This window comes from Colletes latitarsis, chromosome 3 (assembly GCF_051014445.1).
Source record: "Colletes latitarsis isolate SP2378_abdomen chromosome 3, iyColLati1, whole genome shotgun sequence".
NCBI lineage: Eukaryota > Metazoa > Arthropoda > Insecta > Hymenoptera > Colletidae > Colletes > Colletes latitarsis.
Window position 1 is genome coordinate 29,561,332 of NC_135136.1, and position 26,761 is coordinate 29,588,092.

General features: G+C 33.3%; 1 protein-coding gene across 14 annotated transcripts in view; it reads left to right on the forward strand.

Annotated features, from left to right (window-relative positions):
- Positions 1–26,761, forward strand: part of Inae (inactivation no afterpotential E) — a 204,326-nt gene that overhangs the window by 2,515 nt on the left and 175,050 nt on the right. The window contains exons 1-4 of one of the 14 annotated variants that reach the window (XM_076784474.1): positions 4,896–5,385; positions 9,009–9,165; positions 9,272–9,738; positions 13,722–14,108. The exons of 3 other annotated variants lie outside the window; for them this stretch is intronic. In XM_076784474.1, the coding sequence (XP_076640589.1) occupies positions 14,014–14,108 (95 nt within the window). In that variant the 5' untranslated portion in view covers positions 4,896–5,385; positions 9,009–9,165; positions 9,272–9,738; positions 13,722–14,013. Of the gene's footprint in view, positions 1–4,895; positions 5,427–5,457; positions 5,979–9,008; positions 9,166–9,271; positions 9,739–9,770; positions 12,157–13,721; positions 14,109–21,052; positions 21,344–26,761 lie in introns of those variants that run through there. 10 more of the 14 variants (XM_076784471.1, XM_076784473.1, XM_076784472.1 and 7 more) reach the window with 10 other exon arrangements.

A 26,761-nucleotide genomic window follows, 5' to 3' on the forward strand; every position in this document is an offset into this window, starting at 1 on the left:
AGCAAGATTATTAAAAATCAAAAACGAATTTTTAAGAAAAATCGACAGGGGTGGGCAGGTGCCTAAATTTTTCGACGAAAAAAAAAATTTCAAATCGTTCTGGAAAAATTATTTTCGGTTGCGGGGGTCAATTACAATCATTTTTGGTCAATAGACATACCCCTGAAAACCTACCCATTTTCTAGAAAAAAATTCGAGAAGGTGTAAAATTTTTCGACAAAATTAAAAAATTTCAAATCGTTTTAAAAAAATTATTTTTGGTTGCGGGGGTCAATTACAATCATTTTTGGTCAATAGACATACCCCTGAAATCCTACCCATTTTCTAGAAAAAAATTCGAGGTGTGAAATTTTTCGACAAAATTAAAAAATTTCAAATCGTTCTAAAAAAATTATTTTTGGTTGCAGGGGTCAATTACAATCATTTTTGGTCAATAAACATGCCCTCGAAAACCTACGCACTTTCGAGAAAAAAATTCAGTACTGATGGGACATTAAACGTTAATAACTTTTTAATGAAGCCTCTATCAACAAATTGGTATTCCTGATTTTCGTCCTATTTTGGCCTCTAGAATCTTCCGTTAAAATTTTTCCCAGGGGTGGGCGAACACCCTGTATAATATTCTATTGTTTGTAATCTGATCTGTGTCAGTCTAAGGGTCACAAGAAATAAGAATTACTGCGTGTCGATACTGACAACGTTTATTTGTTAATAATTCTAACAAAGTGAAGATTTCACGTTTATGGTAATTAGGACTGACCTTACAATTGGACTGGACTAGAACTGAGCTATTTCTAAAGGAATGCGGTGGGCTTTTGAGGACTCTGAAAGTAGAGATGGAGGGAATAGGACAGGGCAAGGTTTCAGACGCAGTGAGAGGGTCTTAAACTTGAAAATATTTCTCCAGATAACAATTTATGTATATAATAGGTACGGGTGGGTACATTACATCAGTCTCTGTAATCAAATTAGTCAAATCTAATTATATAGTTCTGTAATCTATATAAATTGAGAAAACAGACTTTTCGAGTACAATTTAGAACAAAATGTTTGGTGTGTTTGGTTTATTAGGTCCATATTTTTACAATGGAATTCTAAATGGAAATAAGTATTTACAATTTCTAAATTGTGAATTTCAAAATTATTAGGAATCACTGCCATTCTTTCTTGTACAAGACGTGTACTTCCAACAAGATGGGGCTCCTCCTCCTAATTGTAGATTGGTAAAAATTTGTTGCATAATATGTTGAATAAATGGATCAGAACATACGAACCTATAAAATGACCTGCAAAATCCGTCGATTTTGCTTTGAAGATATTGTTTACACTACACCATCGAGAAACTTAGAGGATTTGCAAACTAATTATAAGATAAAAAAGACGTGTACAACCTCCTCTTCTGTTTTTTTTTGTATTATTTACCGTTTACGAAAAAAACACTAGTACAAATTATCGTGAACACCCTGTATATTAGCTACTATGTTAGGAATGGTAATTCTATTTAAATACGAGCGTTTGTTTGGGGACGAATAATTAATCTATATTCGATTGAGTTCTATTTCGATGAGTTTTTGTCAGGCATGTTTTTCTGAAAATTCCTTCGTTCATTCTGTCTTCGTACATCGATCTAAGCACAAGCGTTTCTTAGAAAAAATCTTCGTACAAATGGAGGGCGGTTTGGTTCGATTAGGGTGGGTCTCCATTCACAGTAACTTCCAAGTTGGTGAGATCTGAGTAATCAATATTATTTAGCACGTAATTAGTAATAGCATCGCTCTTAGCTGGGTAATTGGTTTATTGGTCGCATAGTAAATAATATAAGTAAATCGGCTGCGATCATCGTACAGTTTCTCATGTAGCTTCTCCTCTAAATCTAAATTGCTCAGCATTTTGATCGTTTTAAAATCTTAACTCTCTCTATATTTAATAAAGGTGTATGAATAGCTGAAAGCAACGTGTACCTTTTAGAGAGTAATTTTATCCATGGTATAAATTTTAAATTATTTCGAATCTATTTTTAGAATAGAAATAAATTTCTTTTTGTGAGAATAATTCCACTTCTATGCAGTTAGATTATGTGCACACAGATTATACTCCGTGCAGGAGGAAATTGTTGTATCTTTAGCCTTGGCAGTTAATTTTTTTTTTAAATAAAGATAAGGCTTCAGTCTATGACATGCGACCGAAGTAAATACTGCATCTCACTGCATTCATAACTAAAAAATAATTTTTGAAGATGATAGATTAAGTATAATTGACAAAGTAATAGGGATATAAAAACGAAATTTAGTATAATTCATGTATGTACCAGGCAAACGTGATTCTGCCACTTACTATTTAATTTAAAAAGAATGTTTTTTCTGTTTTTCCTTTACAACTACAACAGGCTTTGAGGAAGTCTTCCACTAATTTTAATAAATGAGGTATTGTCGTGAGCAGATAAAACTCTCAGCAGAGTCTCCTTTCTTCCTCCATTGATTTCCTTGTGGAGGTTATTGATCTGTCATTAGATTGAACTTAAAAAAGTGGCACGATTATAAATGACGATTCTAATTTCGAGATAAGCCACTCGAAAAATTTGCTGTTAACGAACAATTTTATCAAAGTATGATTCCGTACCTCCTAAAGAATATGAAATACACAATTATTTATTCGTGAAGTGATGGAAAAGTTATTAAAAATAAGCGTAAAATACTCTCCGTAATACTTACCCAGTTAATGTATTTCGATATTTTCTTCTTCTGATGATGATCCATCATCAAAATAGTTATTTAGAAATTCAGCAGGCAAGTTCGTCGTAGTTTGGTGTCGAGCATGTCCCAAAAACCATAAGATTACTGTTGCGTGAAAGTAGCAACCAACAATCCGTTCACTAACTTTACAATAGTACTTTTTAATCCATTTTTATTTTTATCTAATAATATATACACAAAATATTTAACAGTGTTCAAATTACGTATATTATTATATATAACATTATAAAGGGTGTTCGGCCACCCCTGGGAAAAATTTTAATGGGAGATTCTAGAGGTCAAAGTAAGACAAAAATGAAGAATATCAATTTCTTGACTGAAGCTTCATTAAAAAGTTATTACAAAATTAAATTAAAAGAATTCAAATCATTCTAAAAAAATTATTTTTGGTTGCGGAGTTGAATTACAATCCCTGACTGAAATCCTACCCATTTTCGAGAAAAAAATTCGAGTAGATATTGAAATTTTTAGACGAAATTAAAAAATTTCAAAGCATACTAAAAAAATTATATTTAGTTACACGGGTCAATTACAATCAGTTTTGGTCATTATACATACCCCAGAAATCCTACGCACTTTCGAGAAAAAAATTGTTTACCGAAAATCTAATGTGAGGCCAGAAATGCTTTCCTGATATTTTATGCATATCTTTAAAACGTCATAACTTCAGAACGGATTGGATGATTTTAATGTTCAAAAAAGCAATCAACGCGTATTTTAATGGAGAATATGTAGAAATTCTAAAAATATTGGAGAAGTTGCTCCTTGACCCCGTAAAATGCGAAAAACCCCATAAAACTGGTCCAATTTTCAAACGACCATAACTCTTACAATAGTGAATGTATCTCATTGAAATTTTTTTCTGAAGTAGAGCTCATGGATACCTACAAAAAAGTACTAAACAACTTTTCCATACAACGCCAACCAAATTTATTAAAAATAAAAAACATATTTTTAAGAAAAATCGACAGGGGGTAGCTGCTGAAATTTTTCGGCGGAAAAAAAAAATTCAAATTTTTCTGGAAAAATTATTTTTAGTTACAGGGGTCTATTACAACCATTTTTAATGAATAGACATAACCCCGATATCTTACCCATTTTCGAGAAAAAAATTCGCTTGTGTTCGCAGATTGCTGTTCTACGGAAAAAATGACAAAATTTTGCAATGTTTAATTTAAGCTTTCGCCATTTTGCCAATTTTCAACATAAATTAATTATTTTGCTACGGACGGTAACAGGAAACCTACCGAATAAAAATCTTTTTGATATTTTTGATTTAGTTAATCTTGAGAGCTGCAATCACCTACGTTAGTGTTTAAACACATGTTTACTGTGGGCGTAATAAAAACGTGAAAAGTCAATAAAAATTATTGAAAAATTTATTTTGTATTCCCAAAGGATAGTTGAATAAATCGCGAAAATAAATTATAGCATTAGATGCAACATTAAGTTTAAAAAAAATAATAAAGATGGTTTAAGTTTGCAACGTACACGTGAGACTATCCCCTTAACTCTTTGGGGCACGCTGGGACTAAAAGTGTCGCACCTTTTTGATGCACCGTAATGCATGGTGGGACATTTTTAATCCCACCTCGAAATATTGCAATGGCTGCATGCGCATAGGTTTATATTTCGTCTTATTTACGTAAAGCAGTTGGTAATATTTTCAACAAATGTTACAAATGTATTCACTTGTGTTGGTAACATTCAACATGCCAATACAGGTTCATCAATTGTTGCAAGCGGAAGGTTTATTGCGACAAATTTAATTAAACTATTACTATTTTTTTATGTTTTTACATTATGTGATACCTTTATTAATGAAAGTTTCTATGCAACATGGATCTATTTTATTATCTGAAATCCTGTGCCGCAAAGAGTTAATAAGCGGTAAGAAAAATCATGTCGAAGGTCCATGTGCTCAATTAACTGTACATTAGTAAATTTTTTGGTATGGGAACCATTTTTAAAAAAGACTTTTTACCGCGTTTGGTATGTAATGGCCCCACTGTGCGACGCAGCGTCTGCCGCACAGGAGGCGTCGCGACGCACGCGCGCATCCATCGGCGTAGGATTGAGCGCCCACGGAGTCCGTCGAAGGTGCACGGCGGCTCAAATTCGGTGCTCAGTCGCGCTCGAGGTGGCTCACCCCGACGGTCGCGGTGATAAGTGTTTTCGCGGCGATATCGTGGCGGCGACGACGCGATGTCTCCTCTGCACGTGGCACGGTATCGGTCTGGGAACAACGAGTGAAATGCAACCCCCGTTACAATTGTGCGACACGAACGATACACGCGACGTGGAAACGATGACAGGGGTGCGTGGACACGCGTCGCGGCACCCTGGACGGTAACGTCGACCGATTGGCTTTGCCAGATATCTCTTTAACCCTCGATGTCTCCGAGTCTCGCGAGCCACGTTGACGAACGAAGAACCGCCGATTCGGGCGATTCTTCTTCCGTGTACAATCGTTTCCGGTAAACAGGAAGAGATACGATCGAAAGGAAACGCGTAACAAGAGGATTCGCCGTCGTTTCGCTGAGTGTATACTTCAACGTGTTCGGGTGAAAGAACTGTGATATAAAGATCAATTAGCTCGAAATCAAAGACGGATACACGTGGATTGTTTATCGTTAGTACGGTTGATCAGCGGAGAAAGTTTCCAGCATTCCGGTAATGCGAATTTTCGATGGGATAACTTAATGTCTTGCGAATCAAATTGTTTCTTTTCTGTTGTAACTCGAGGTGTTAGGCAGCGAACGCTAAGTATTCTCGTGCTCGATGTACAAGCAGTGAGACTACTATTTCGGTAGACGGTGATAAGTTAATTAGTATTGATTGTATACTCGACCGGGAGGAGTGATTAGAGGAATGATTTTGCTCGAGACGTTCCTGGATTGTTCTTCAAAGAGTTTTACCTTTCGTTCATTTGTCCTTGGAACGAAACGAGTTTACTTGCTAAAGGTTGTTCGAGTTTCATGCGGAAGTCTCGCGTGTGCAGATGTCTTTGATCGGTGTAGGCGAAGTTGCCGCGACGGATTGAAAGATAGAAGTAGTATAAACGCGGCACCGATCTTTCTTTGTGGTAGAAGATGCAGTATCTCTTTGAACCGTAACAAAAGTAACGCTGAAACGGAACTCTCGTTTGAAACAAATTTATGCTGCCCGAAACAACTAAGGAATATCATATTTCTGGACAGTTGAGAGGGTCAATTCAAATATTAAGTAAATTTGATTCTTATTTGTAAAGCATATAATTAAAAATTTTCAATTTCCGTACATGATCCCTCAATTATTTTCGACTTAGTAATTCAGTTTCAGTTTGTTTCTCTGAATGCGAATACACTTATTAAAATTGGAGCAGAATTGCTTTTTCTTTCGATTTATTTTCAACATTGGTTTAACTCAACAATCAAGTTTTTATTTGTGTATTATAAAATATTTTATTCTATAATTCATATCGTAATTTTGATCGATTTAAGATTTAAGAAGACGGAAAGTATTTTCGAATAGTAATGAAAGTAAAATTTAAATGAAACTTCGAATGAATTTGTATTATATAAAGAATTGCCAAGTATTACGTTTCTGGAAAATTTACGATATAATTCAAATATCGAGGATTAAAGAATTCTAAATAAAATTTAATTTGTGCATTGTATAAACTTCAATTGTTTAATGCTGCGTAAGTTCCATTTTAATTTTTTTTCTCGTTGAAAATACACTTCTGAAATACTGTAACATAAAAGTCGAAATCGAAATCGAAATTGATTCTCTCCTTTAGGTGCGATTGACCGGCTGAAAACGATGTGAGATTATTCAGACGATAACGAAAGCCAAGGAAAAAAGTCTCGTTCGAGAGAAATTGGATTACGGTGCAAGTGTCTTTAGTCTGTGGAAATCTTCTTTTAAAACGGTTGTTCTTCGTACTTGTAAAGAGTTACGTCATCCGTACTTACATTCCTATTCTGGAAGAACAAAGTAGTCCTTCTTCAAGTTCTTACAACTCTTTTAATAGGCTCCATTGATTGGCGTTACACATATATCGCCCAAACGAGTTTCTGGGAACACGACAAAACAATTTTGCTCTCTGTGGCATTAAACAGATGAAACACGTAAGGTTGGATAGGAAGGACGATTTTAACGATTTCAGAAGTATACCATTGCTTAAAAGTTTCAGCGATCCCTCGGGAATTTTCGAGAGTTTGAATTGTTCCTTGAATGTGAAATTGTTCCACTCGAGACGCGTGAATGTACAATGCAGAGAAGCGTATTAAGCCGGAATTCCGGTGTTTGAACGAAAAAACGATTCTTTATTAATAGTATTTTTTACAAAGATTAAGGTATTGAACTTACGTTGTTAACATTTTATGATTATATTCCAACTTGAAGAAGTTACAGCCTTTTGAAGAACACAATAGACAGATCGTAAAAATACATCTCTACACTTTAAAACCGTTTTTTTCGGTGCAATTTTTCTTGACACGATGGTGATAAAATTTCGAAAAATAATCATACACTTTGCTTGAAACTTTAAATTAACGAACGTCTGTCTAATATCATTGTAATATTGGTTACAATTTACCTATTATTAAGTAAACAATTATTCATTTTTTAGACACAATTTGAAGGTTGTCATTTTTTTATTTTTTAAATAATTCTAGTGCCAACGATAATCGCATTTGTATAGATTAAAAATACTTTATTTAGTTTAATTGTAATTATACACATTTATAGTTTAAATATTTTTAAAAAGTGGTATCAAATTAGAATTTCTTGTAATAATTTGTTTCTAAAATATACGTTCCTGAAAGTAAGTTGAAAGTGCTTTATTTTGTCATTCAAGAACTCTGTCTTAATTTCAGTTCGGTTCCGTACATAAAAAAGTATTACATTAATCTTTTTTTTTTATTCAATTTGATAAAACTTTTCCCTGCTTTCATGCTATGAGTTTGTTTAATGCTCTCCTTTTCATTGTTGCACAATGCGCATTCTTCGTTAGGAGGATGTAAAGAAAAAACTGTTACTCATAATGAATTCGTGAAACAATGCGTATTTTTTACGAGAATTGAAGCGTTCATCAAATCCATCTTCGTCTATAAAATCCGTGAGATTTAAATAAACCATTAATATAAATGTACGGACATTTCTTCGATGACATTACACAATTCTGCATTTATTTTATCGAGTGGGTAGCAATAGTAACTAAATAGTAGAGACTCAGTGAGATTTATCTTTTTGTATCTGTTTCTTTCTCAAAAAATGTAACTATGCACATGCAAGATGCAGTTGCACTATTTCTTTAAACGAAACTATGCATTCTTTTCTATATAAATCGATTCTTCTTATCATTCTGCGTATAAAAGCATGGAAGCACGTACATCGAATAGCGAAAACTGTTCCAGATATTCCGAAATGAAGCACGTTTAAAGTTGCGCTTACGAAATAAAGAATCTGCCTGCTTTTAAATGTTTTATTCAAAAGAATTCGCTTTTCGATATATGTTCTTTAATACATTTGCACACAGAACGATGAAGAACACAAATTACGCAGAAAGAATGTGGAGTTCCATTTAAAAAAATGATGCAATCGTATCTTGCATCCGCGTCGTTGCATTTCCGGGAAAAGTGGGGTCATAAAAAGTTAGATCATCTTAAACTCTGGAACTGTTTCTTCTACCATTTTCTTCTTGATTTCTTACCGAAAAAGGAGGCTTGTCCTAGTTTCTAAAATCGCCCTATTGAAAGAGATACATCAGTTACGTATTTCTAATGGTATAGAGCAGTTCTTCTTAATGTGGTCTTGAACATAGAAATTTTAAATATTTATTTTCCTTGCATACATCGTGCCTAAAAATATCAACTATCATCTTTTCAATGCTTTGGTAATATGATAGCTGTTAGACTAAAATAAATCTTCCAATTCAATGTCATGATCTTAATGTCTGGTTCAGAGAAATTACATGCTTTCTTAAGTAAACTGCTAATATAAAAGAGAAGCGTAGAGCTTGACATCTTTGCAAAATGCTCTGACAATATCGTTTTAAGAAACGAATTTTGCAAACACCTGAAAATCTACAGAACTCTATTGATAATTATTTTTATCTCGATCACATCAAAGTTGAACATAAATTATAATAACATGAATATAAATTCTATCAAAGATGTACATCTAGCCATAAACTTGTTGAATTTAGGACCAAAAATTTGGTAACATTCAAATTAAAAGTGTCTTGGAGGAATCCGATGTTCCTTGTAGGTTTATCCTTGTTTTGTAGAGTGATCTATGCAAGTTTTCGTTCTGTTTGGTGCGTTATATCTAAGGAAGTCAGTATTTTCAACATTAATTTAAAGTTTCCATGAGTATCGTTAGACTACCAAAAGAAATCCGCGGGAAGAAAATGTTAAAACCACTGGTATAGAGTATTTATATACAAAGAATTACAGTAAAAGTCGGTCTAAAGATCCATTATAGTACGAGTTGGTTTCATAAATCTGGTCTAAGAAATTTCGTTTACCCAGGAACCAGGTAATAACTAATGACGATAAAAAAAGTGCCTCAAACTTTCAGAAGGAACATGTAATTTCGGTTGTTCCAAGGATCTTGGGACGAATGTGACCCAGTTAGTTATACTAAACGACGCTAAGAAGATTGGAGCGAAGACGTTGATCGATGGAATGTGTCACAAAATTGACATAGTTATTACAAACGTGTATCGCGCACGCATGAAACCAAACCACGATTTATCGTCCTAATTGCGGTCCTCGTCTTCCTGCCGCGACGGAATCGACGATCGCGCTTCGATTCGCAGCAGTGTGTGATAATGTGCTCGTCAGTGGGCGATGACAGGTGATAGAGTCGACGTAAAAGTGGACAAAAATCATTTTCTACGCCATTAGATCTCGACGTTATTAGCGAAATAACGCGATGCTTTGTCGTCGAGACGCGACCTCTCGTGTCGAAATCGCGTTGACTCGAAAAGAATAGGGTAAGGTTGCCTAAACTGGATTATTTTCGACATTTTCTGAAACTAACATTTTGGCCAACTGAGTCAGTTTTATTCGTTAACTGCTTCTGCATTCATATTACGCAAATATTTTCAACCATAGGATTAACCAAAAAGTAACGTTGGAATTTTTCGTAAGAAACAGTAGCCATTTAAAAAAAAATATAGGTAACTTCATTGAGCAATGTATTAACTATTCTGATTCACAGTTTTCTACAATTTCGGTCGTAAAGGGGTTATATTTGTACCTGTCACACTCACTTCCGTGTTCGTCACAATGCTTTTCGATATTAATTCGTCCTTTCTGGATTTTTTTCTTCCCACCTTTAATTCAGTTTTCAATTCTGATTCCTTTCTTTTTCTTTGGAAACGTTCCAATGTCCGTTTCACTTCTAAAACTACGAATCTTTCGTTATTTAACTATTCGTTCCATTCTTATCTCTCCTTTTTTCTTATAAGTTTTTGAGGGACTTTGTTATAACCAGCTTAAAAAACTTCTCAACAGTATTGCTGTTATTTTTAAGTTTCAATGGAGTTTTCCAAAGGACTGCAGCCCCATAATATCTCTTATTCACTTTTGAAATAACATATTACGGCGCTTTTAATTAGATAACCTTTACATGCTTTAAAGATTTACAATTATAATTATTCTGCAATTGGTCGGCAATTACCGTGTGATAACACGTAATCGTATTATGACAAGTATAATCAGATTACGTTTTGCCCAACTCTGGCAACAAGTTCCTCATACACTTTAATCCACTCGATTAATCTTTCCTCTACGTTTATTCTCCTACCCTGCCACGATCTGTCACTGCCATTTCGGTGACAATAAACGAAAACCTTATTCTAGTTTAATCATTTCTCAAAATATCTGATGTAACCTTCGACTCCACATGGAATTTCTCGCCTCGCATAACGATCGAAGTCCAAATAGCCCATATATGTCAAAAACTCATACCCTGTGCGAAATATCCCTTCATCTCGTCAAAAATTATTTTTCACTTATTTTACAAATTGGAATATCGTATTTGTTGCAATAAGTTTTTAAAATAGTATTTCATTTGAAGAATACCGAAAATAGTTAAATGCCTAACCATAACTGTTTTATCTCGTGTACAACACGGTCAGAATTCGTTTCCGTTCATAATTACAATATCATTCTACTTCTTAACACGACACAAAGATTTTTACACCTACAGTTGTCTTTCATATAAAAGTCTTCACTTTGACGTACCTTGGTATCTACGCAATACAATACACCTTAACTATGAATTTCATGCCAACAACTCCTAGAGCATGAATGGCGAATCCAATCTCTCCATTCCTGCATTTCACTCCACCAAATTCTCTACTTCCTTCTCATATGCAGCGTCTCACTATTACACTCCCTTACCTACTCGCAATTTGCTTACTTCCCACTACACTAGAACCCCGATTATTGCAACCACGATTATTGCACGAGTGCGTCGTTCGAGCAAAGTTGAGGGGGGAAGTAACTGTTGGCAGTAGTTTATTAATTTTAGCCTTTGAGCTTAGAAATCGCCTTAATTTCATATTTTACTTTCAGTATTTATCTTTTTACTACTCTTATCTTAACCATTTAGTTACGTTTACTTCCTTGGTGTATAAGTACTCAGCAACTTTAACGCTCCTATCCTATTTCTTCAGTTCTCTAAATTCCTTAGCTAATTTACATTTTTTATGTTATATCTAATTTCTAAAACTTCTTTTACGCTTATTTTACTGATAAGGGAAGGACCTACCAAGACTTCAATGAACTTGTTATATAGTTATATGCTATTATACATTACTCAGTTTTGTTTATCATAAATTTTGCTTTTCGCCATGAATTTCAGTTTCTATCTATTTTTAGAACGAGTTTCAAAGACGCAGTCGTATTTTCGGTATAAAAAATATTCCTACAAACCGTTATTTCCTTAATTTTATATTTATCATGGAGGAACAACGACGATTTACATATGATAATAATAAAAATTATGCCTAACCTAGTGCGGTACTGAAAGACAAGTTCAAGATTCGCGAACAAGCGTGTAGAAAATTAGATTAAAAGAAAGGGATGGTTCAGGATAAAAGTTTCAGTCGAGTATTTTTTGAAGGAAGTAGTGCAGAGTAGAAGCTCGATTACGACAGGAAATCAAGACTGAAACTTCTGGCGTCTAAGTTCATGCAATAATCGAGATAGCCAATCTAACGAGAAGAAATCTTCACTTATACGTTTAAACATTACCAGAAACGGAGTCTACCAGCGATATTAAAAGACAATTTTCTATTTTCTATACTTTCTTCTGAACAATAAATAAATTAATGTATTAGAAGCGTAGCTTGTGCTTCGAAAATTGTCGATGAAAATTTCGTATTTCCAGTAATAGTTTTCCTGTAAGTCGTTATTTTTTTCATTATTGCAGTAACAAGCAAAACTGAACACACATACGACATTTTAACAAAAATAATTTTTTATTCAATATTTACATGTAGAATACAAAGAAGACAAAATTCTTAGTATTATCTAAAATTTTCTGGCTTTTCAAAACAAATTTAACATTTGCGATACCATTATTTCTTTGGTATACTTAATGTTTCGTTCATAAACCTTTATCCTTGATAATTGCTTCAATATGTTTAGACGTATTTAATATTACATTTTCGTAATACTCTAGTGTAATGAAATACCATTGTTCTTGCATTCTTTGTCACAAATCAGTTATCGTTGTTGGGTGAGCACTAGATTTATTTTCTAACTTCATTTTCAAGTATGCCTAGACATTTACGTGTATGCCTAGCTTTTGAGCAGGCCATTCCATGGTTTGAAATAGTCGAGTTTGCAGCCAATTCTTCACGCTGTTCGCACAATGCCTAGGAGCGTTGTTATGTTGGATTACAACATTGACTCTGATACTGGCATATTTTCAATTGTTTCTAGTTAATTTTTTTCTAAAATATCTTTATACGTATACTGGTTCATCGTACCTTCTGTTCGATGTAGTGATCCTACATCATACATAGTAATACACCCCCACACTATAACTGACACACCACCAAATTTCATTGTTTGCTTCACATGAGGCGGTATAAGAGGTTCGTCTTGTTTTTTCCGACACCAACAACATCCATCCGATGAAATTCGATTGATTTTTGATTCATTGGAAATAATTACTTTTTTCCGTTGCTCCATATTCCAGTTTAAATGTTTTTTTTTTTAATTCAGACGGGCCTTGACATTCTTTTTTGATAGGGCAGGTTTTTTTTTCTTCTCGATTGCTGTAAAATTGGCTTCTTTTAATGCTCTTCGAGCTGTCTACTTACTAAATTCCTTTCCAACATCGCTTTTTAATAGCTTTGCAGTCATTGATGCTGTCGTTGCAATTTCTGAAGTAACGTATCTTGTCAATCTTCTCTTATTACTTCAAATGTATCTTGACTTCGTTACATTTGCTCCGTATTTTATGTACAACTCCCCGATTAACAGCAAATTTTCTAGCAACCACTTCTGTTGATAAATTCAATTTTAATTGGAAAATATTATTCTTATATCTTTAGATAATGATTTCATAACGTTATATCGATGCAATTCTATTGCATCAGAGTATGGCGAAACTGTAGTATTAAGTATATCTAAACGTATTGAAGCAATTATCGATGTTAAAATTTTATGAACGAAATATTAAGTGTACCAAAATCAAAAAACTAGCGGTGCAAAACCGACTACACGAAACAAAGTGTACGAAGCGAAATAATAATGATATCTCAAATGTTAAATTTGTTTTGAAAAGCCAAAAGATTGTAGATAATACTAACTATTTTGTTACTTTTGTATTCTACATGCAAATATTGAATAAAAAATTATTTTTGTTAAAATGTCGTATGTGTGTTCAGATTTGCTCCTTGCTGTATTATACGACGTTGCTGTACTAATCAAAATTTCTTAACGTGGTCGAAATTAGGCAACCTTAGCCTATAGCTCGAACGGTTTCCGATAAAGACTGTCCGCGAGGAGGATGGAGGAGACTCGCGATCGACTGGGCAAGAGTTACGGAAATGCGCGTCTCGGAACGCGACGACGACGACCTCGACGAGGCGAACGGCGTTCATGTCGAGTTTCAAAGAGGACCAGGAGCAAGGTCCAAGTTCGCGTTGCCCGGTGATTCGAGGACGAAAGCCAGCGGCTCAAGTCTCCGCCGACTCTGAGCACTCTAGACGATTGAATGGATGATAGGGTGAAACACGGTAGAAACGATGCCTGGTATCGTGGTGTTCCGACGCCGGTGGAGCGTCGGCAGCGACGACCTCGTCGTGCCTGGTGCTTTCCTGTTCATCCTGCATTTGATATGGTGAGTGAACATCTTGATATTAATATCGGGACTCCCGATCAATCACTTTGACCCGCTAACGATCGGCCTGTCCGCACGTTTTCAAGAATTCTCGACGGCAGGATATTTGCGGGCAGTTACACGTAATTATAGCGCCTCCTTGAAATAGGATACGTTCGCGGATAATTCCGCGTGACCTACATTTTAGGCATCGGTGGGTTTACATGCGCGTTATATTTTGATTAATTGATAGAGATATATTCTCGTCGCGTGATTTCCGGTCCTTAATTACCATCGTAAGTTGATAATCGATTCGTGTGGATAGATGTGGATACTAGGATGTACTACGTTGCATCATCTTCGAGCATGTGTCTACGAATCGTACGATTAATTATTTTACTGTGGAATTAAAAGCGATTACTCGTGACGAGAAATTTCAATTACGATGCTCGAGCATCTTTTATCGCGACACGCCTATGAGTTCGAGGTTTTGCACCAGTGTTGTTCAAAGTGAGGGGGAGGATGTTTTACGATCTACGAGGGGCGCGAAAGAATATTATTAATGAAGAAAAATGCGAATTACTTAAACATATCTTTCTATTAACACTTTCAGTATACATATAGGTTTTAACTACTGCAGGAGTATATTAGAAATAAAATGATAGCTAGATGAATTTTTGACACTCGACATCATGCAACTGTTATATTTAACAATGTTTCATATAACACATAATTTGTGTAGTTGCATGTTATAGTACATATATAGTATATTAAAAACTTTTTTTTTTATGAAACTGATACCACTGGGTGATCAATTTCTTGTTACACGAGGCAAATTTTCCATAAACGAAGCCAATAGTTCAACTTCTACATTTATAATTGATGAAGGTTAATACGTTTTTATACCAAATCGATTTTTTGCATAACGAATAAAACATTTCACGTAAAAAATTACGGTTGATCTTTCGATCTCCAAAAAGCCCTACCTAGGATAAAAATTCACATGTCATGCAGTTTATATTTAATGATATTTCTTACAACACACAATTTGTGTAGTCGCATTAAAGAAATAGTTTATGCTCGCCCTCAATTAAATGATAATACATATTGTATAATCATTCGAAGAAATTCATCTAGCAAGAATCTATGTTTCGACATCAAGGAGGGTATTTTTAACATTTTATAATCTATTAAAATAAATAAATTATTTAAATTTACTGCTTTATTTGATCTCACATTAAATACCGCTTAATTGAAACGACTTCAATGCAATTAAAGCCGCTGGTAATAGCTATTATAATATAAGTGTGTTCTTAGCAATATTACTAAAAGTTCTTTTATATATTTACTATATATTTAATATATATTTTATATTTTTATATATAATTTTATTTTATTATATCTAAAAAAACCTTGTTCCATGAATAATACATAATAAAGGTAATGCTCATTTTAAAATTGTGTAGGTTGCCCATAGTCGTTCAGTAGGACGTTTCAAGTAGAATATCGTATACCTATAATGTATGCAAAAAGAGTTATTAGGCATCGATGCGGTGGGATTATTATTAGCGATGATCAAAGGGTAATTTTCGCGTCACACCGCTCGTGTTCGTACATCTTAGCTTCGGAAAATCGTTAACGAACGTGGTAAATGACCCGGGATAGAGGGGTAAGGATAGTAGAGAAATTGGCGATCGTCCATTTCGTTTTCGTCGTTCTTGTAAACTTGCGTCTCTCGATATGTCGATGCAGCAACATGGCTTCTTCGTATTTCCTTTCACCCTCAGCAACACGATCGATGAAATTTCAATTAAAACAACTTTCAGCCGTTGTTCATGCTTGTACGTAATTTTACTCGAATGTACAACCAATTTTCTCCCCTGTCAAGCGTATTGTTCCATGAATTTGCATATGTGCAATAACCAAACTTTATTTCGATAAATTAAAAGTGTGCTTGTCTTTCGGGGATTATCGAATTTCTGTTAAATACAGGGCGAACGACATAACGGTACCAACCATTTTGGAATCTATCGATATAAGCTTGTTGAACAATTGCTCTAAAGCAGATTAATACAGTTTGTTTTGACCTTGAATTTTTTGAAAGCTTTTATAGAATGAATTTATTCAATTTTTTCTCTTTTGTGCCTTTATAATAATAAAAAGGAAATACAATATTTTTAAAAAATTGGTTTGTACTTCGTTATTTTTCACAGCTTTATTTGAAAAATTGTAAAGTAGTATCGTACATGGTCTTACCTAATATAATAAATCGTCGACTTAAAAAACTGTTGCAAGTTTCAACAGTCACTCTCTTTTTTTCAATTATATTTAACGTTGTCTTAATTGCACCTAAATGACAATAGTTTAATTTTTTAGACTAGTTTTTTTTAAAGTGGGGGCACGACCCTTATGAAGGAAATACATTATAGTATTAGTATATTTGTTTTGCATGATTTTAAATTTATTATTTATATCAGATCCACAAAATTTCCTTTTTTTCTTTAAGTGATATCTCCTAAAAGTTTGTAAACTACTGATTTAGGCAGGTGTGGGGCGTAGCACGAATTAAATATTATTCAGAAACATTGTGTCCTTGAAAAATAATATTAACAGATGAATTATGTGACTATCGTTGAAGTATTCTCTTGGATTAGATCCAATTTGTATTTATTCCGAGATTCAAAGTATTTACTGCAATTTAATATAATATATTTTATCGGAGTTTGTTTATTGCATTCATCAAACATTGGAGGATTTGTTTTGGAAACTAACTATGAATGTGTGAGTTTGGTGTGGTCGACCTTAATTAATTATTTTGGTTATTAATTATTAATTGGTTATTTAATACTGTTCCTACTTTCTGCGTGAATTTCGTCATTGTTTCATCTTTATTTATGCTAAAAAATTGTTTGTTTACTTCCAAAGTAAGTTTTTATTTATCGTTTGGAAAAATGTGTTGCATGGTGATATTTACGTTTGAAATACAATAAATTTATCTTATTTTGAAATCAATTCCTTTTATCTCAAACATATTTTATAAGTCTGAAGATCTTAGTTATCAATCAATCCTCGTCATTTTGCAATTTCCTAGAGTTCATCTCAGTCTGTCATTTACTAGTTTCTTCATTAATTTACGCGTGGTATGTAGTAATTCTATTGAAGGCTAATTTTCAGGATTAGTGAAGCTTTTGCTAGATCGGCTATCGGTATTACAATAGCAGCATTCCATTGATCGCAGATTATCCCAAATTCCCATATAATGTCGAATAATTTAATAATGTTGAATAGCATAAGCATATATATTATATTCTGATAAGTGGTAGAATACAAAATTGTATTTTTAATTAGTAATTTTCTGCGAACAGAATATGTAATCAATACGTTCCTAATCATGATAGCTATCATTGAAGTTCATAGTATGGGATATACATAGATACATATAATTTGATGTATATCTGCCACTTGATATAGTGGTACATATGTTTTTTTTATAGATAAATAGAAATTTCAAGTAAAAGTACTTGATATTTCCTATTCCATTGTATGTGCTTGTTAAGAAACTGTTAACATCATACACTTAGAAGCATGAAGGAAATCATTTTTCAATTTAGACATCGTAAATAATTTTTATTTCTTAGTCAGTAAATTCCAATTTCTTTTCTACTCCTTTACTTTACACGAAGTATTTTCTCCTTGTCTTTTTTTTCTTTTCATAAACTCATATTATAATCTTTCCAATTTACTATTGAAATGGAAACGAATATGAAAACAGAACGTTTAAAATACTAATATATTTTAATCGGTTTTAGATCTCACTAGCAATTTTCATCAAATTCATAAAAATATCCAAATTCTATGAATTTTCTTATAAACGGTTTCTACTTTGTTAAGTAAAAAAAAAACAAATTTTTTTTTCCATTTTTTAAAAATATACAGTTTATATTTCGTACAAAAATTCGTAAAATTGAGTCATGAGGAAATGGAACCCTGGCACAGACTTACACTAACTGTACATAAAACTTAGATGCGTTTTTCATAACAAGAAAACAATAACAAAAGAGAAATATTTAACATTAATGAAATTTTCAACCATTATCTTTGTACGCATAACGTTTTGCTTATGTTGTTTCACAACCTATTGTATTTAAATGTCAGTTGCCAAAGTATGGTTGGTAGCCTAAGAAATATAGAGCATGTTCGGCCACAGGGTGATTCTAAAGGCCAAAATAAGACGAAAATCGAGAACACTAATTTGTTGATGGAGGCTTCATTAAAAAGTTATTAACGCTTAAAATTCCGCCCGTACTGAATTTTTTTTTAAAAAGTGGGTAGGATTTCGAGGGTAGGTCTATTCGCCAAAAATTACTGTAATTGACCACCGCAATTAAACATAATTTTTCCAGAACGATTTGAAATGTTTTAATTTTGTCGAAAAATTTCACACCTCGAATTTTTTTCTCGAAAGTGGGTAGGATTTCGAGGGTATGTCTAATGACCAAAAATTATTGCCATTGTCCCCCGCAACCGAAAATAATTTTTCGAGAACGATTGGAAATTTTTTAATTTTGTCGAAAAATTTCACACCTATTCGAATTTTTTTCTCGCAAATAGGTAGGATTTCGGGAGTATGTCTATTCACCAAAAATGATTATAATTTACCCCTGCAACCAAAAATAATTTTTCTAGAACGATTTGAAATTTTTCTTTTACATCAAAAAATTTAGGCACCTACCCCTTGTCGATTTTTCTTAAAAATTCGTTTTTGATTTTTAATAAATTTGTTTGGCGCTGTACAGAAATTTTGTCTAATACTTTTTCGTAGGTACCTATGAGTTCTACTTCAGAAAAAAGTTTCATTGAAATATATTCACTATTGCAGGAGTTATGGTTGTTTGAAAATTAGACCATTTTTATGGGGTTTTCCTCATTTTGCGAGGTTAAGGATCAACTTTTCGATTATTTTTGTATTTTCTACATATTCTTCACTAAAATGCGCATCGTTTGCATTTTGAAACATTAAAATCGTCCCATCCGTTCAGGAGTTATGATGTTTTAAAGATTTGCATGAAATTTCCGGGGGACATTTCTGGCCATACATTATATTTTCGTTTAGGAATTTTTTCCTCAAAACTGAGTAAAATTTTGGGAGTTTGTCTATTCACCAAAAATGCTTGTATTTGACTCCTGTAACTAAATATAATTTTTTTACTATGATTTGAAATTTTTTAATTTCGTGTAAAAATTTCAGTACTTACTCGAATTTTTTTCTCGAAAATGGGTAGGATTTCAGGGGTATGTGTATTCACTAAAAATGTTGTAATTGACCCCTGTTACTAAATATAATTTTTTCAGAATGATTTGAAATTTTTTAATTTAATTTTTTAATAACTTTTTAATGAAGCCTCAGGCAAGTAATTGATATTTTTTATTTTCGTCTTATTTTGGCCTCTAGAATCTCGCATTAAAATTTTTCCCAGGGTTGGTCGAACACCCTATATAGCTTTAAATAAATTCTGAGACACACACGAATTTATCAATTTGTCTTTGTATTAATTTATGAGCGTTCGTTATAGCGAACAATGTATGAAAGATTTAAGTTAAAAAATGTGGAACTATTTAAAACACAAAATCGATGAAGACTGTTTCTACTATTCTAACTAAAAGTATTTTTATTGAGTTTTATTAACAATGTTTCTAATTTCTGTCTCGCATTGTATTTTATACTTTTCTTCGTTATGCATCGAGGTAAGTTGGCATGTAAGTGGCCGTGACCAAATATAGGCCTTTGAATGTTAATTCTGATATATCTATTCAACCGTACGCCCTGTAATTTGTTTATTGTCATGGCAAACGTTGATCAAACTGGAAATTGAATAAATTCGATCAAATTGAACAGAAATTGCTTTTGCATTTTTTTAAGTATAAAATATTTTTAAAAAGTTAATTTCAATCGGTTAATTAGAAGTTGTGATATCGCGTCAGTCAGTTTCGAAAATTTAATTTCGAGAAAAACGCGTTTAGAGGTTTTGGTGTTATTATTAACCTCTGAGTACTGTTTCATCCAAATGGCTGTAACTTCGTTATATTTATGAATTCTGTGAAATAGCTTGTAATTTGTGTGCTTTGTAATTTGTTTATTGTCGTAGCAAAGTTAATCAAACTGGAAATTGAGTAACTTCAACGGAATTGAACAGAAATTGCTTTTGCATTTTTGTTAAATATTAAATAATTTAAAAAGATCTGTCCATATATTTTATGACAGTAATAGTTGCTATGAAATCTCAAATTCTAGTTGATTGACATCAAATTTGATATAAATCTTCAGTATGTTTTTTTCTATCTTTTTTTTTTTACACGCAAAAGATAAAACAAAAAATTAGTGACATTTTAAAGATTCACATGAGATTTTCGGTAATGAATTTTGTTCTCAAAAGTGCGGAGGATTTCAAGGTTATGTGTATTGATCAAAAATGATTGTAATTGACCCCCGCAACCAAAAATAATTTTTTCAGAATGAGAAATTTTTTAATTTAATTCTTTAATAACTTAACCTCAGTTAAGAAATTGACATTTTTAATTTTCATCTTATTTTGTTTTCTAGAATCTCCCATTAAAATTTATCTCAGGGGTGGCCGAACATCTCGTATATTTCATACGTTTTCGATTCACATTTTTTTAATTCATTTGAACCGCCAAATTTCAAGTCTGATTTTGGGGGAACCTGAATTTAAAATATTGTTAATAATATCGAACGTGTGCTGTCGTAAAAAGTATCGAAACAGATCTACAATATTATTATGAAAGCTGAGTGATTAAATATTATCGACCATGGGCCGTTTCGAAGTTGTTTACTGCGAACATAACGGAAACTGATCGTAGGACTCCCTTTGTATCTTTTTCTCGCGCCGAACCGGCCGAGCATACCTAGTCTCGTTCCGCGTTTCGGTGATTCAGTGCATCCGTGACAGTCGGCTGGTAACAAGGTCCGGCGGTCCGGTCGTTCGCCTTGTCTCGAGTTTACGTAGTGCAGAGCGCGCGGTCCGCCGACGCGTTTGTGGTGTTGCTCTCGCCCGTATAGGTTATGTCATCGCGTGTACATGCCGTTTTTCGTTGCACACAACGACGATTGTTGGATCGAGCATCAGCATCGGAGGTGGAAGGATGCCGAGCCTCGTCGCATTTGGCAGACGCTGGAGAGTCGGCAGCGATGATCTGTTCTTACCGGCCGTCACCTTGGCTTGCATTCATTTATTCGAGTAAGTGCGAGCGTACGCAAGCGCAACGTGGCGTTTCGCGTACGATTATCAATTTCGAGCTGTCGTCTCGCTGCATTTTTAAGCCCAAGGCACTCTGAGACCGATCGACAGATAGATTTATCCGTCGCGTGTACTTGTCACCGTCTAGTTTTCTCTCGTCTACTTTGATCGATGAACGAATTCGATCCGAAGAACCTTTTTCCCCCAACCCCTTCGTTCGAGTTCGACGATCGACGTTTCGTGACATTTGAGATTTCGAGCGGTCGGGGGCGTTTCAGGGTGAGAAGCGAGATTTCTGTGCTTCGATTCGACGAGATCGCGTGCGTACAACTAAACTGCCTCGGGGCGAACGAAACGTCTCGTTCCATCTGATATACCTCTACGGGTATACGTTTTTATTTTCGATACTTGGTTTCGCGAAAACAATGCAGTTACGTCTGTTGTTGACTTCGTAGAAATAATAAGCAAACTCTTCTTATCTTATCAAACGTACAGCCCGTATAATAAAAACGTGAGTTAGACATCTGTGTAAACACTAATTGGTTTTTTGTAAAGTTCATTTAAATAACTGATAGCATTACAAAATAGTTTCACAACGTTTGGACTCCTTTTCGATCTATGAAACTTGGAATTTTCTATTGAATTTAAAATTATCAATGTTGGATTGGTCTTGGAGGTAGAATTGTCTATTCTTCAAAATCATTTGATCTTACATCCCTCGATTTGTATTTGTAGAATTGAATTGAAGAAAAAGTTTATAATAAAGACAATAAAAAAAAATAAAAAGAAAGAAACATAAATTGAAAGTCAGGTTCAATTGATGTAATGTATTAATCACACATTTAAAAGCTTGAATAATGCAAACATGCTGCTTGAAGCTCATGCATTTGTAATTAGATGGATACAGCCATGCATACGAGATCGAGGCCATTAATTTCAGTAATTTTATAATTAATAATAAATAAAGAGTCAACAAAGTTGAAGTGAATTTTTAAATTCGATTATCTTGATAATTACGACAAAAATTAAAAACTTTTCTTATTGTTTTGGAATCATCTCTCCACCCCTTTGTCGTTTGTATATATTATTTTTTTCACATAGATTTGATTGATGTGTTGTAGTTTGTACCAATATTTAAACGTATTTCCAGACTTTTCAAAGTTTAGAAAGTTGTTGATTTTATATGTTTGTATCATAATATTACCTTTTCGTATAATTTATAACAATCGTATCAGTAATCTGTCGAAAGTAAGCTTTTCGATGCTTGAACTAATGACATAGGTGTACCAAATAAAAATTATTTTAGTTTAAACAAAATTTCTTTTTATTATTTTCTTTTGCAAGTGTTTTAAATAAATGCGATTTAATATCAGGGCCAAATTGAAAAATTCGAATAAAATGAAAATAAAGACTTATTTGTTCTCTTAACTGACAAATTTTTGACAAATTTTATTACATTTGAAATGTAGTCATGACCTACTGTGTATTAAACGTAAAGCATTATAGATAATATATGTATATAAAATGAAGTAAAATTTTTCATACATTTTAGTAAAATAATGAATGTGAAATTCAAGCATTTATACAATTTTGCAAAAAACAATATAGATTCTCGTAATCACATTAAAAATTACTGAATTGTGCTATTTATCGAATACATAGGAAACTTTAAGTTCTAAAGAAAATGATAATATATCGTTTGAACACGTCGCATTAATTTTTTCTACGTAACGCGTATTTTATCGCTCTCTGCTCTATGTTATCGAAACTTATTAGCGTCGGAAGAGTTGCAAGATATAAAATAATTACAAGCGGATTACGGTAACGTGGATAATATCGATCATCCAACTCGAGTGTGAGATAGGTGTGTACATGACGTCGAGAATTTTTGCACGTCGTTTGAACAGCCTGATCTCGAAGAAAAACTTTTATCGAACGGGACGCGAAACTTCATCGAAATAACCGCGATCGTATATATTATATATCTACAAGTTCTGATATATTTTATCGGAGTATCGTCGTCGTATTATATCTTTAAACCTGTAATGCGTTAGAGATAACCTTTCAAAGTTCCTTACGGATGAAAATGTATGAACGAACAACTAAGTAAGTGATATTTATACAATTTCAAAGGGTTAAATTTTAGGAAATACATTTTTTATGCAGAAAATGTAAACATACGTCTTACGTATATATATTCTCGATGCATTTTTCAGCAGGTATCCAACGAAACATTACTTCCCCGCCGCAACTATCGCTTATAAAACGTGATGAAACTCGCATGCAACATTCATTGCGTATTTTCAAAGAAAAAGTTGCGGAGTAGGTTCGACCTATATTTGAAACTCTATTAAAATTCAAATATGTTACAATGAAGTTTCTTCCATGAAACCTCGATAGCCGTGGTTGATATCTTTCGCCAGCCTTGAACAATATAAATACCTTGAAAGTCACGATTCTGGCTGTGATATTAAATTTATACATATCTATAAATTTCACGCGTAGTTTGGGTTAGACAATAAAATTCAATAGAAATTATTTGTATGGCTCGTAAACATAAATAACGTACGAAACGTTAGTAGATGCTAAAATGTAAGTACCAGTTATAAAACGTGTATTAAAACGTATTATTGAACACTAAATCATTCTCGTTGATAGTTTAGTAATGCTTATTGCGTGACGATTCTATTTGCCACGAATATTCCGTTGTATCTTCGATTTGCCATCTACTTGTATTTTGTTGACATAAAAATACCTAACACCTATAAACTGAATGGATGATGTTCTTTTTCATGATAATTCTCAATCGCATATCTCACGTTTGAAGGGCATACAAGCTGAAGTATGTACATGCTTCGAGTTGGAATTCAGTCGCATTCAGCATACCTACTTCCCACGTTCATCCTTCATCTTTGACTACCGTCTTTTTTATCTTCTTAACGCGTTGAGCCTGACAATAGCACTCTCATCCTGCCATTAAAATCAGTAAGCCTCAATAGGAGCCATGTTAAGTTTCTAGTAAGGGATGAATGACGACGAATAAATTAAAAACGATTTTAATATAAAATAAAGTATTGACTGGTTCCTCGATTTTTTGTTTTTTCTTTTGCATCTAGAACATGATATATGTCAAGGAAACTATTTGAAAAAATATTTTAAGCCTGTAACTTTATTAATTTTGTGAATCCAGATTATTTTCGAGAGTATATAACATTCAGGAAATTAAATAAAAAAAAAGTTGTTAACGGTTCGAGACTAGAATACTCCCTTGGAAGATTGAGTTGTATGAAAAAATGTCGGTGAAAAGAATTTCTGGATTGGTATTAACGTTGAAAAAAGATTTTCGTACTCATGGATGAAAGCAAAATTGTGTTTTATCGGATTTCCCAGTTCTTATTTGGACGAATCTGGCTTTAGTCCAGTTCTTCATTTCCTATTTATCACAGATTCGTAACAGCATCAATATTGAGAAGAGAGGTGACCTCTGTCCATCAAAAGTGCGGTAGTTAACCACAAGAATGCTAAATAGTGGCAATATTGCGGCGATATATTTTACGTTATTGTATTTTAATTTTTTATTAAATATTTCATATTGTAATGGGAAGGTTAATACAAACGAAGCAAGATCAGGTATGGTTTCAAGAATATATTTCGCAGCTTGACAACTCTGGAAGGCCCTCTCGCAACGACTGACTCTGCAAAGCGAGCTTTCCTTGCTTCAGCCCCACGATTTTGGGTTTCTTTTGTCCGCTAAGAAGTAGGCATTTGGGAAAGGCCCAGCGCCTACTTCTCCTACGCCGTTCCGCTGCATGGGCCACCCACATTCCGTAGCCTAGCGCGTAGGGACCCTTACAATATTGTTATACTTTGTCATATAATATTACATATCACAAATAAACAATCAACGAAATACGTTTCATCTAACAAATCGATACGGGCCATACAAAATTTTGTAACTTCCATAATGTTGAAAAAAAATGATTATATATTATGGCTTAATAGTATTTTTTAGATCCAATAAAATATTCGTAAAGAAATATAAGAAATTTTCAGGTTCCAAAATTACACAATGTTTATTGATAAATTAATACAAGAAGCAAATTGAAGATTCATAAATTATAAGTCATAAAATACTAAAATAATAGTCATAGAATATAATAATAAAAGATTATAATAAAAGTTAGAATACTGAAATAATTTCATGTTATTTTAGAGTAACAAAATCCTAGCAGTATGGCAATAATGTATTATTATACAGGGTGTTCGGCCACCCCTTGGAAAAAATTTGAATGGGAGATTCTAGAGGCCAAAATGAGACGAAAATCAAGAACACCAATCTTTTGATTGAGGCTTCCTTAAAAACTTATTAACGTTTAAAGCTCCATACCGACCAAAAATTTTATCGGCGAAATTAAAAAATTTTAAATCATTCTGAAAAAATTATTTTCAGTTGCGGGAGTCAATTACAATTATTTTTGGTGAATAGACATACCTCCAAAATCCTACGCAGTTTCGAGAAAAGAATTCGAGTAAGTGCTGAAAATTTTGGGTGAAAAAAAAGAATTTCGAATGGTATTCAAAATTATTTTTAGTTGCAGGGGCCAATTACAAGCATTTTTGGTCAACAAAAATAACCCCGAAATTGTACTCAGTTTCGAGAAAAAAATTCCTTACCGAAATTATAATTTCTGGCCAGAAATGTCTACCCGAATTTTCATGTGAATCTTTAAAACATTATAACTTCTGAACGGATTGAAGGATTTTAATGTTTCAAAAGGAAAACGACGCGTATTTTGGTGGAGAATATGTAGAAATACTAACAATATTGAAAAAGTTGTTCCTTGACCCCGTAAAGTGAGAGAAACCCCATAAAAATGGTCCAATTTTTAAACAACCATAACTCCTACAATAGTGAATATATTTCAATGAAACTTTTTTCTGAAGTAGAGCTCGTGGGTACCTACAAAAAAGTATTAGACAACTTTTCTGTAGGGCGTCAAACAAAATTACTAAAAATGAAAAAGGAATTTTTGAGAATAATCGACAGGGGGTAGGTGCCTAAATTTTTCGACGAAAAAAAAAATTTCAAATCGTTCTGGAAAAATTATTTTCTGTTGCAGGGGTCAATTACAAGCATTATTGGTGAATAGACATACCCCCAAAATCCTATGCACTTGTGAGAAAAAAATTCGTGTAGGTGGAGAAATTTTATTAATAATTTTGTTAATAACTTTTTAACGAGACCACAATCAACAAATTGGTATTCTTGATTATCGGCTTATTTTTGCTTGTAGAATTGCTCATTAAAATTTTTCCCAGAGGTGGCCAAACACCTTGTATATTATGTTATATTATCCCATTAGGAATTGAAGGGTTAAGAAAGAAATTTCCTATTTGTAGCAATACAAATTTTCTACA